Here is a 12,226-nt window from a genome sequence, read left to right on the forward strand (position 1 = left end):
TGCACTTTAATGTCCAGTAGTGTCTGTTTTATAAAATTGGGTATATCAGCATTCAGTTATTGCTGTCTTCTTTAATTTTGTTGATCATTTTTATAGTCATTCTACTGAGTCCTTTGGGATTTCATCCACTTCATGATTAGTCTATCATTGTTAATTCTTGGGTTTTGAAGGAGTCATGCTGCCTTGGTTTTTTTTCATGTTTATGTTCTGCGTTGGAATTTGTGCACTTGAGGCCAAGTCATTGGTTGAAGGTTTTAATCACCTGCATCAATTCAGTATTCTCAGTATTCAGGCAGGACTAGGTAGTGGCAGAATTAAGGTACAATTTCTCACCATTGAGTTAGGGACATAGCTCAGTAGTCAAACTGGTGCTTAGGGCACCAGGCCCAATCCTCAGAAAGAAGAAATCCCCAATGTAGTTCCTACCATTGGGGTTGATGGTATATGCCACCTGAGACCAAGGCCAGTCAAGGGTCCATTGTCCACGTCAGGGCTGTATTCACTTTAGATTTATGTAGATCGGGAGCCATTGCCCGCCCTAGCAGGGTTTGCATTCTGTTGGCTGGGCAGGTTCCCACTTGTTCCACAGGCCCCCCTAATTTCTGCCTACAGGAGTAGCAAGTGTCCAAGCCTACAGGTGCCACCAAATGCATCAGCAAGTGAGAGAAGCAAATACAGCTCTTAGTTCTATATTGATGGGAGAGAATCAAGGAAATCAGCACTTTGCCTGCTGGTCTCAGCATGTTCAGACCCCACTGAGCTGTTAATCTACCCTGTGGGAGGGAGGAAGCGGGAAAGGAGTGGCTAAGAGTTCTCATTCCCACCCAGCACCATACCACATACAGCAGGGAGGCAGCTCCTGAGGCCACACAATTCTCCAGCCATGGGCTGGGAGCTCTGAGCTCTGAGTTCTGTTTCTACGGTGATCTTCATGCAGTGGTGCTCACTCTTTGTCACAGAGGTTGGGACCATTTACCACATACCTTCCACTGCCTGAGGTCCTCATTGATTAAACTTCTCAGCAGGTTCATTTCAGACCTCTCCCTTTTCGATAACTTCCTCTTGGCCATCTCTCACCAAGACACTGTGGCAGAGTGCCCCCAGGATCTCTGAGCTACAATTGTTCTTTGTTTTCAGGTCCCTAAAGTAACTCATTAGGGCCTGTCAAGATGGTGCCTGGCTGTAGCACTTCAAGATAAAGTAAAAAAAATGGTTTTATTCTCCAATGCTAACATGTCATGCAGGAGGGTCACTGTTACACCAGATCCCCCACTGGATTTAAGGTTTGTGAGACCTATGGACTTATCCTATGGCCAGGACTACCAGTCTGTTGTCATCAGGTTTGCTGGGCTTACTTGCGGTTGTGCCTTTGGCTCCCACATCATGTCCCATCTACACCCCACCCCCAGCCAGGGTTGGAGCTGCAAATTGTTTCCTTCATTCCTCTGCATAACCTTTCTGTTTCTCCATGGGTTTCTTGTTTGTTTGTTTTTAGCTGTTCTTTCACCTCTTTTGTGATTTCTGATATTCTTCTCTCTTTGGAGAGAAGTGTCTGCTTTGTTACCCTGATTCCTGTCATTCATGAAGTCACACAAAGGAAGCTTCTAATCCACCATCTTGTCCCCCATATGTGCATATGACATGTCTTTATATCGCAAGTGAGTTTCTTGTAGACAGAGTACTGTACTTGGATCTTGTAGGTTTTCAGTTTTGTCTTGGCTTTTGTCCATTTTGACAATATATGTCTTTTAATTGGACTGTTAGTCTATTAACATTTGATGCAATTGTTGATAAATCAGTTTACATTGATGGTTAGGTTTACATCTACTAGTTTATTCAACCCCTTACTTTGGTTTTTATTAGCCAAGAGTAATAGTTTTAATGAGTACTACTGTTCAGTTCTATATTATATAGTGTGGGGTTTTTTCTATATCCTTAAATAGAGAATGTCTTCTTAGGAGACAGAGAATGTCTTCTTAAGGGGCACTTAGTGAATGAATGTTAAGTGAATGCAGTGGAAAAAGTTTAAGGACCAGGAGTCTTAGCTTCTAGACTGTCTCTCTATAATGCCAGGGTGGTCTTGAACTCCTGGGTTCAAGTGGTCCTCCTGTCTCAGCCTTCCAAGAAACTGGAACTATAGATAACACTTCTTGCCATACCTGGCCAGAATTTTTTTTTTGGTACTGGGTTTTGAATTCAGGGCCTCATGCTTACTGAGCAGGTGCTCTCCCACTTGAGCCACTCTGCCAGCCCTCTGTTGTTATTTTGTACTCTTACCTGCTTTAAGCCACTCGTTTATTCTGTGCTTTAGTCCTCTCATATAAAAATGAGGAGGTAGGACTATATTATCTCCGAAAGTATTTGTCTCTGATAACTACGATTGGAGCTATTGAAGTGAGAATTTTTATCTAAGAGATGTGTTCACAAGTTGTTTTTCATTTAGCAGTCACTTTCTGACAATGACAGTGTTTCTTTATGATTTTATGTATATAACCCTGAAATTTCAATGTGGGTATAATACCAGAAGAATATAATATCTGTGATTTTTTTTTTCTTTTAATAGTGTGTAGATACTGGTTCTCCACCTATTGATTGGGACTATAAAATGATGGAGCTTTTGTCAGCTGTGGAAAAAAGTCAAAGCCCAAAATGTTACAGGATGTTTTTTTGTTTTCTGTGTATCACAAGCCTTATTGCTGAGGGTGATAGAGCTCATGAGTCCTTGATCAGTTTCTAAGCTTCATTGTCACCAGGTTAGTTTTCACAGGTGGTACTCATTTAAAAATCAAAGTTTTGTTTCCTATTCTTCAATTTATGCTGGGCAAAGCACTTTTTTTACTAGACCCTCTAGACTTAACCATCAATCTCTAGAAAGCAAATTCAATCACTATCTCCAAAAAGGGAGAAGATAGTTATTTTTAAATCCTCAAACAAGCAAACACCCAACTCATTCATTTCTAAATGTAGAATATCACTAAGGTAACACTCTGCAAAGCACCAGATTTTATTGAAGGATTTCCCAGATAAGAATTTTAAAAAGGAATTTATCTGTGTTGCTCCTACTGAAAAATTACAGCAATAACACCAGGTGTTATTGACAATCCAAACAAATCTTCAGCTGTCCAAAGAAGTTAGAAATTACACTGACTCATTTTGGGACCATAAATGCTGACGAGAATTTGTAGTTTGTGACTAATGCAAATCAATATTTCATCTATGTCCCATTTACTTTGCAGTTTGGTTTGAGCAGGTTGCATTTAAGATCTTGGGGTGCCCTGTGGGAAATATCCCACAGGCTTTTTGGAACCTTGGACCCACTGCTCCTGTGAGCTTCCTAACAAGACTAGACTAAGGCACACCAGTTGTGGTAATGATTGGGGTCTTAAAAGAGGAGCTGCAGAGTGGTAGCAAGAGAGGTGCCACAGCCTTCTTGGGGAGAACCTAAAGATAGTTTCCAGAAGAGACTAAAATCAGTATGCTATCTTTCACCAGTGTCCCTTGGTTGGGGCCCTAATGCAAGAAGACAGTAATAATCCATACTAGTATAGGCTACTTGCTTCTTTCCAGAAATAGAAGAGTGCTTCCTAAGAAATAATCTATATCCATTTATATTTCTGCCACTTCTAGCTTTTTGTTCTGCAGCAGTTCTTAGTGTTTTCTGTGTCTTGGCCCTGAGGCTTGCCTGTTAGGCGTGTCTGGGATAAGAATTAGTGTATTTTCAGTTTGTACAAAATCCCTGGCCTAGTATGAAGCACCTTCTTTTTGGAAGGAAGATAACCAGTAAGATCATCTAGATAATGCTGTGGGAGTGAAAGGAAACCTCTTTTGTCCCCAGCTGAGCTGAACTCATTTATTCATTCTTCAAGTTTGTAATGTTTTTAATCAAAGTTTCTAGTACTGAAGCCCTTAAGCAGTTAACAACTAAACATTTCAAGCCTCGTGGGCACTTGTCTAGATGGAGAGACAGATGTACCTATAAACAGCAAGGCAAACTATTTGTTATGTGGACAGGGTGCTTTGGGAATGGGAGCAGAGATTTCTTAGCAAGAGGTTCTGGGGAGATATCATGGGAGGGGAAATGTGTTCAAGCTATGTTTCAAAGATTGGGTAACATGGCTTTTTGATTTTAAGTTCCCAGATGCTTGACCCATTTCTTCCCACCCCTGCTTAAGTTATGCTTCCCAGAGCACATTAGCATCTTTTATAGTTGGTACTATTCTTGTAATGTACAAAAAACTCATAGCATTTAGCATAACCCCAAATGATGTGTTGTACTGGCTTATGTAAGATGACACTGTAGTACTACAAAAAAAAAAAAAGAAGAAGAAGAAGAACAGTGGAATTGGAATCAGAAGATCTGGGTAAAAGTCTTGGCTTTGTCTCTGAAAAGATGAATTCCTGTTCCTGTGTGCCCAAGACCTGAAAGGTCTATAGCCCTGGGAAGGTATGGGAGTTGACCTAGGTACTAAAAGAGAGCCATACTGTTGGATGACTTTGTAAATACCTTACAGTGTCAGCTCAGACTAACTAAACCTTGTATGCACATATTTGCGTATTAAACAGCAGTTATTTGTATCTTAACATCCTGTTAAATGAAGCAGCAGATTCACATTAACACAAAGTCCTGAAAAAGGTACAGTGAGCCTGTGGGACATATGACCTTATACTCTGTTCTTTAGGAAAATGCTCCCTGCATTGTTTCCGTTGTTCAAATTTGATAAGAATATCTACTTAATTGCTTTTCAGATGAAAATACAACTCTGAAAAGAAATCTAAAATACCAACTTTTTAAAACTTGAGTTATATTTTCTTCTTCCATCTGCTTCCTGCCAAAGGTAATGACTTGTCCCCTTAGAGTGAAGACATTTTTGAGATGGAGTTAAATATTTGAGAACAAGGTTTGCCTCTCGTTCCTTTGCTGTGTTCTGACTTATGAAGAGACCTTATCATCCTTGCAGCAGCCTCCTCCGTATGTCCTCTGTTGCGCCTTGGATGCTCTGTGCAATAAAAAGATTAGCTAGTAAATCTTCCTTCTGGCGCAGCTGCCTGCCCTCTCGCTGCTCCTACTGATACAAGCCACTACTGTGTCTCAAGCTTGCTCACTTAAGGGCACTGCTTTTACAAAATATTATAGGCTTTTTAAAAATACAAGTTACAGGAGGATTTATGGTACAGTTTTAGAATCCTGCATTCTACGATGTTCTTATGTACTTTTTATTTTTTAATCTGAGCATCCATACTGGATCTCATTTACTTTTTAAACCATATTCATTTAGAGCTTTCTGCCTTCTGTCTTTTATCCTTCACATAGTTTGCTTTTCTCATCTCATAGTATATGAATATTTATTTTAATTTTGCAAGAGGGTTTTCCCTCAAACCCTGTAATTGCTGTTGAAAGCAGCTGAGTTATATTCATCCGGTGGCATTGAGTACTTCCTGTCATTGATGCTGTGGTACCCACCTACTTGGGGGGCATGGGACTTTCTGATTCTCTTGTATCAGACAAGTCAAGTGGTTTACTATCCAGCCTTACGCAAGACTTAATATGATGTGAGCCCTTTTTTGTCTTACTCATCTTTTAGTAACTTTGCACTAGTTGTTTTCCTTTTGTCATGTTGCCTATGATGTAAAACCTCATGGAGTTCAGTAATAAACAGTGCAAAAGAGCTTGACTGTCTAGAATGATGAGGAACTTTAAAATTAGCCCTCTAGTTCAGTGATTCTTAACCTTATAATTATTAGTAGTACATTAAATCAGTCACTTTCTACTGACAATTAGGAATGAATAAATAAATGAGCCTACTTAAAAATTTTTGAGAATTGTATGATTTTTCTTTTCAAAAAAAGAGCTACAGACTTCTTTAGGAAGAAGGATAATAAATGGCACAGGAAGGTTTCTCTCCACTTTCCCCACAAAAAAATTAAAAGTTTTGGAAAGGTATTCCAAGAATGATTGGGTTCTCAGAGGTTGGAAATGTTGAAAAGAGAGAAGTCTGACGTCCCAGGCTAAGTTGCCTAAAGTCAGAAGGACCCAAATTCACATGCTAACTTGGATTTTTATTAGTTTTGTACCCTTTTACAAGCTATTCATTCCCTTTGAACTTAAGCATCTTCATCCACAAAATGGGGATGGTAGGACACACCTTGTAGAGGTGGTAGGAGGGCTCCATCTTGACAGTAAGTTGTCCAGTGTTGGGGGCCACAGTGGCCTCTGTCAGAATGAGCTCCCATCTCCTCACCTCATCAGCTCCCTAAGCAGTGATTCAACTTCTGTATGCCTTGGGCCAGTACTAAGGCCATTACCTCAAATAGCTTAAATCTAACATGGCATTCTCTAATTCCTAATTGTATAAGTCAGTGATAAGATTAATAGGCTCCTGCTGAAAGACTTCTGTGTATGTTGAAGGCATTCCATCTGAATTATTCCTGTCATTGTATTTATCCCTCTCTTTTCCCTTTATTTAAAATGACTCTAAAGTACAGAATGGAAAATAAATAATGCAGATGGTTTTTGCTTACATGAAAAATGGTTGCTAGGAATTGAAAACTAGGCTTCCACAGGAGAAATCACTGTTTTCAAGGAGACTGGTTGCAGCATACTGCATGAGAATAATAATGATGATAACAGCATTACGGTGTGCTGGTTCAGCCATGTCAGTCTGTGAAGTGTAGGTAGGTGTTACTGTCGTTCTGCAGCCGGAGCTAAGCACAGAGAGGTTAATGGCATTGCCGTTTGCTCTGCTACTTGCAAGGAAGTAGCAGAGCCAGGATTTGAATTTGGACAGTCTGGCTCCAGAGCCCATGCTTTTAACCACTGCCTCACACTAGGAGGACTAGGAGAAGGCAGTCCTTTGGGAGTAAATGACCCAAAATGGTAGCAGGGTTGTTATTTTAAGATTTGCTCTACAGGTATTCTGAGAGGAGCCTCACAAAGTGCATTGGAATCACTATTGAAACCAGACCAGATTATTGCATGAAGCGCCACTTGAGTGACATGCTGACCTATGGCTGCACGAGGCTGGAGATTGGGGTGCAGAGCGTCTACGAGGATGTGGCCAGAGACACCAACAGGTGAGACGGCAGCATGTGACCTTGCAGGGCCTTCTTCTATGCCACTTCATATTCATGATGACCCTTTCCTCCTTGCAGCCATCTCAGAGGAGATTCAGGAGTCCTCCTTTTTAAAGCCTTGCTTCTGTCTGTGCTCTTCAGTCCATCCCCTCTCTATGGATCCTTTTCCAATAGCCTATTAACATGGTCATACCACTCCCTGTCCTTGTCACACAGCCTTTCCTGTATAGGAAGCAGGAAACAGGACTCAAGGTAGTAGTGTAAAACACGGGAGAAGGCCAACAAAACAAGCACAAAGAAAAGAGTTTTTGGATAAGAAGAAAATCAGACTGGCATAGTGGCTCACACCTATAATCCTGGCTACTCAGGAGGCAGAAATCAAGAGGATTTTGGTTTGAGAACAGCCCAGGCAAAGAAATTTTTAAGACCCCATCTTAATCAATAAGCCAGGTATGGTGGTACATACTGTGGTCCCAGCTATGCAGGAGCCATAGGGAGGAGTATCCAGGTCCAAGGCCAGCCTGGGCAAAAGCAAAAGACCCTATCCAAAAACCAACTAAAGCAAAAAGGGCTGGAGGCATGGTTCAGGTGGTAGAGTGTAGAGCACCTGCCAGGCAAGTACAAGTCCCTGAATTCAAACCCCAGTTCTGTCAGAAAAAATAAGTAATAAAGGAAATCAGGGTAAGGTTTGAAAGGTTTGTTTTGTGAAGCAGAATTTCATTGGCAGGGAAGTGAGAGGAAGTTTGGTGAGGCCATAGGTCTGAGCGGTGAGAAATGAGAACGTGTAAAGAAGGAAAGAGTTAAGGGTTGGTACCGTCATCAAGTTCTCCTTCCTCTAGAAATATGTCATTGCGCTGAAGAGAGAAGATTCCCATGGAGGGGTAAAACTGTTAAAAAATTTATAATAACTGTCAACTGACCTAGGGTCCATGGGGGAGGTGGAAGCTGTTGGCACCAGGCTTCAGTCATTAGTTGCCATAAACTGTTTGTAAAGCTTGCTCCCTACTTGGTTGTGACAGTAGGATGCTAAGTTGAGAGGACTTATTCACAGGGCCCCAAGAGTCTGCCTTCTCATCACATCGTTCTCCCAAGGACCCCCAAACACACCAGTGAAATCTACTTTTCATTCTTCCTCTCTCTCGTTCATAACATTTTTGTTTTGTATTTCGTAATATTTTTAAAGGAAAGAGTATAGAAAGCTGTGACTTCTGTGTGGTTCTGAGTTCGTTGTTCTTGTTGAACATGGATATTTACATTAGTAAGCTTGTTTTGGCTGAGGTGAGGAATCAAATAATTGTTATATATGTTAATTGCTTTTACTCCAGTCATTTATGGCCAGAGCTTTGAGTGGGCACACAGGGGACTTCTGAGAAATATCTCACAAGAGAAATGATTTACTTCCAGACCTCCTGCGAAGTAGGGATGTGAAAAACAACTTTCTGAGATCTTTTCCCCCAGCTGTATGATTCTTGGTCTCACAGTTTGTTTTCCTTTGCTCCTTGTGTTAACTTTGTTGTCCATTTATTTGTGTAACAGGTTTTCAATTTTATTTTTCTTCAGGGGCCACACTGTGAAGGCAGTATGTGAGTCATTCCACCTGGCCAAAGATTCCGGCTTCAAAGTTGTTGCTCATATGATGCCTGATTTACCAAATGTGGGACTAGAAAGAGACATTGAACAGTTCATAGTAAGTGCTTCTGCATGTTTCTGACTTCTCTGTTCTTGTTGTTTGCTTACTGTTATCTTCTCCATTATTAAAAAGGATTATAGAATATTAGAAATGCAGTAACAAGAAGTCACCGTCAGTTCCAACGACAGACAAAACTTTTAATATATTCTTTCTAAGGTTTTTTAATGCTTAGGCTTTGGGAGGGTGAGGTTGCTTTATGTACATATAACACAAGCACTCCTACATATGTATAAGACAGGTCATTCTTTCAATAGCTTTCTCATTTAACAGTATAACACATTACCAAGTATGGTGGTACATACCTATAATCCCAGTATTCAGGACGATGAGGCAGGAAGATCTCCAGGTTGAGGGCAACCTGGGATATGTGGTGAATTCGAGATCAGCCAGGCTATGTGGCAAGAACATATCTCAAAAAATAATTAATTAATTAATTAATTAATTTTTAAAAGTCTTACCCATTTTGTAGCCAGGTCCTTGTTTAAAAAAATTGGGAGGGCAGGGAGTGTCTTCTTTTGGTTTTTTTTGTTTGTTTGTTTGTTTGTTTCTTGTTTTTGAGATAGGGTCTTCAATTTGACCCCAGGCTGGCCTCAAACTCACGAAGCTCCTACCTGAAGCTCCTTACTGCTGGGATTGTAGATAAGCACCGCTCTGCCCAGCTAACTTTTTCTGTTTAATTTGAGTTGTTGTATTTGCCTTTACTACTTCCAAATTTTTCCAAATTTAAGATGTAACCAGTTTTTGGTATTATAACTAGTACTGTAGGTAAACAACTTATGGCTATAACTTTTTGTAGTATTTAAGTTTCTCTAATGGTAAATTATTTGGTAAAGATATAAACATTTTCAGAGTCTCATTTTGCTACTGAGTAGCAATTTACACTCATTTTAGCAGGACTGTTTTTTTTCCCCAAATAATTCTCTCCTGTTTATTTTGTGTAAATATATATACATACATACTGTACACATACAGTATTTTAGTCTTTACTAATTTGAGTTTAAAAGTACCATTTGAATTACATTTCAAAATTGTAGTCTATTTTTCATATTTCTGTTTACTAATTTAATTTCTTTCATCTTTTAGAATTGTGTTTTTATCCTTTGATCAGTTATTCTATTGGGTTATGAATACTTGTGGTATTAATTTAAGTCAACCTTTTAGATAAGGCCATTGTGGGCTCATCATTGTTTACATTTGTGTGCATGTTTTCCCCAGAATATTGTCGGCCTTTTACATTCACTCCTGATGTCACATAGATCCTTTTTTTCATGCTAGCCTGTTTTCCTCTAACCTTTGAATTTTAAGATTTAACTGTAGCTCCGTTCTTTTGTTTTATAGTTTTGAAGGATGATTTTTTGTTGTTATTTTGTTTCGTTTTGTGGTGCTGGTGATCAAACCCAGGGCCTTGGGTGTGCTAGACAGGTACTACACCATGAGCCACACCCCAATCCCTTTTATGTCTTCTTGATGCGTCTAGCTTTGTCTGGGGAAATGAGTGTGGTCAGGTCCTTTGGCTTCGGATTCTCGCTGAGGGGAAGTATCTTTTAAGTTTATCGTTTTAGAAGGAAACATGACAGTACTTACCAAGATATTTCATATGTTAAAACACCTATTTTCCTGTTTAGAAAAATGGAGTTCACCATGCTTTACTTATGAAGTTACTGGGGTTTTTTTTCCTTCTTCTAAAAAAGTTTATTTTACTGTTTCCAAGCTTTTGAACTACAACTGAAAGCCTATTTATAAGACATCATTAATTCACAGATTTCCCTGTTAGTAATTCCACCATTTGGGTTGTGTAATAGATTTTTGTGTCTGGTGGTGTTTCTCAATAACAAATAGCCAGGTACTCAGACACCAAGCCTAAAGGTGCTTGAAGCACAGCTCCTATGTAAAATAGTAGTGTAGCCAGAATTCATAAATTTTTAGTACTCTTGAAAAATATGGTATGTTTAATGCCATAACAGGTAATCACAAAATAGCTGTATCTCACTATCCATTTTCCTAAATGTCTTCAAAATAAGGAATACTTCAAAAATAGTACTGCAGAGACTGTCCTGTACACAAACAGGTATCTGCTTATTTGTAATCTTTTCAAAGAAACCCACATGATAAATTTTTTTCTAACAACATCACATAAAAGACTGACAGATCTGAAGTGAAAAAATCTGAATAGTCTATAGAGAAGAAAGTCTCTGCAAGTTAACTTATAAATTGACTTAATTAAAATAAATAATTTTTACAAATCAGTAAGAGCAGGCTGCTGAGTAGGAGAATGGACAAAAAACTAGAACAAGTATTTCACAAAAGAGGATACTCAAATAGCCTTTAACAAGCCTAACAAAAAGTTGGAGTCTTCAAATTAGTGAAATTTTTTTTAATGTACTACTACTGTACATTTAGCCAACAGAATGGCTAAAATTTAAAAAGACCACTATCAAGTGTTGGAAAACTATGGAGGAACTAGAACTCTTAATTTAGTGCCAGCAGAAATGTAACTGGATACTTCTATGTTAGAAAACTGCTAGGCAGTCTGCTAAGCTGAATGCTACCCCATGGCGCATCAGATCTACATGTACAACCCACAGAAATACATACATACATTTACCCAAAGGCATGTCCACAAATTGCTGTTGGTAATCATCAAAGTGGGAGCACCCCACATGTCCACTCTCAGTACAGAACATACATAAATTTTGGTGTGACCGTGTGTTGAAATGAGAAGGAACCAATTATACCTTTATACACATAGTTGATTCTATTCAGTGTAATCCTGAGCCCAGGAAGTCAGATCCAAAAACTAACATGCAGTCTCATTTACATGAACTTAAAACTTTGGGCGGAATTGTAACTGGAAGCAGGTATGAGGTGGACTTGTGAGAGTCTGATAATATTCTTTTTTCTTGACTTGAATGTGTGGTGCTAGTTACATGCTTTGTGAAACAAAAACAGCTGAAGAGGTACACTTATGATTCGTGTACCTTATTGTGTATACTTTAAAAGTTTATATAAAAGTCTCAAAACTATAGTTTGCTTTGAAAATCTTATTTGGGCCTGTTTGAAATTCACCTGTCCTGACTTAGTAAGCACTAGTTGTTTCAATTGAAAACCTTATTTGCCCTACACATCTACCCAGAAGTCCTTGTTAACAACCACAGTTATATTTCCCTTAACATATTTTGTTCCATAGAAAGGATTGCTAAATTGGATTCTGCTTATGTAATTGCAAAAGTCTACAAAATTTTGTCTCTGTAGAAGATAGGATTGCCTTGCCTGGCTGGATCCATAAAGCCACTCTCCAGCCCTAAGGTAGTCCAGCCATACCCCTGGGGTTTATGGCTACGTAAACTCCCATAATTATAAATTGACTTAGATTTTACACTTTGTTGTGTAGGTCAATTCTTTGTCACTAAGAGTGTGATCCTGTCATTTGTGTCTGTTTCTTGTAAATTCATATTTTTTTAATTG

The 12,226-nt window shown here is 39.1% G+C and overlaps 1 protein-coding gene across 3 annotated transcripts in view; it reads left to right on the forward strand.

Moving 5' to 3' along the window:
* Nucleotides 1-12,226, forward strand: part of Elp3 (elongator acetyltransferase complex subunit 3) — an 87,773-nt gene that overhangs the window by 24,653 nt on the left and 50,894 nt on the right. For all 3 annotated transcript variants that reach the window (XM_020173200.2, XM_020173197.2, XM_020173199.2), the window contains exons 8-9: nt 6,910-7,071; nt 8,632-8,758. In XM_020173200.2, the coding sequence (XP_020028789.1) occupies nt 6,910-7,071; nt 8,632-8,758 (289 nt within the window). The remainder of the gene's footprint in view (nt 1-6,909; nt 7,072-8,631; nt 8,759-12,226) is intronic.

Source organism: Castor canadensis, chromosome 14 (assembly GCF_047511655.1).
Source record: "Castor canadensis chromosome 14, mCasCan1.hap1v2, whole genome shotgun sequence".
Lineage (NCBI taxonomy): Eukaryota > Metazoa > Chordata > Mammalia > Rodentia > Castoridae > Castor > Castor canadensis.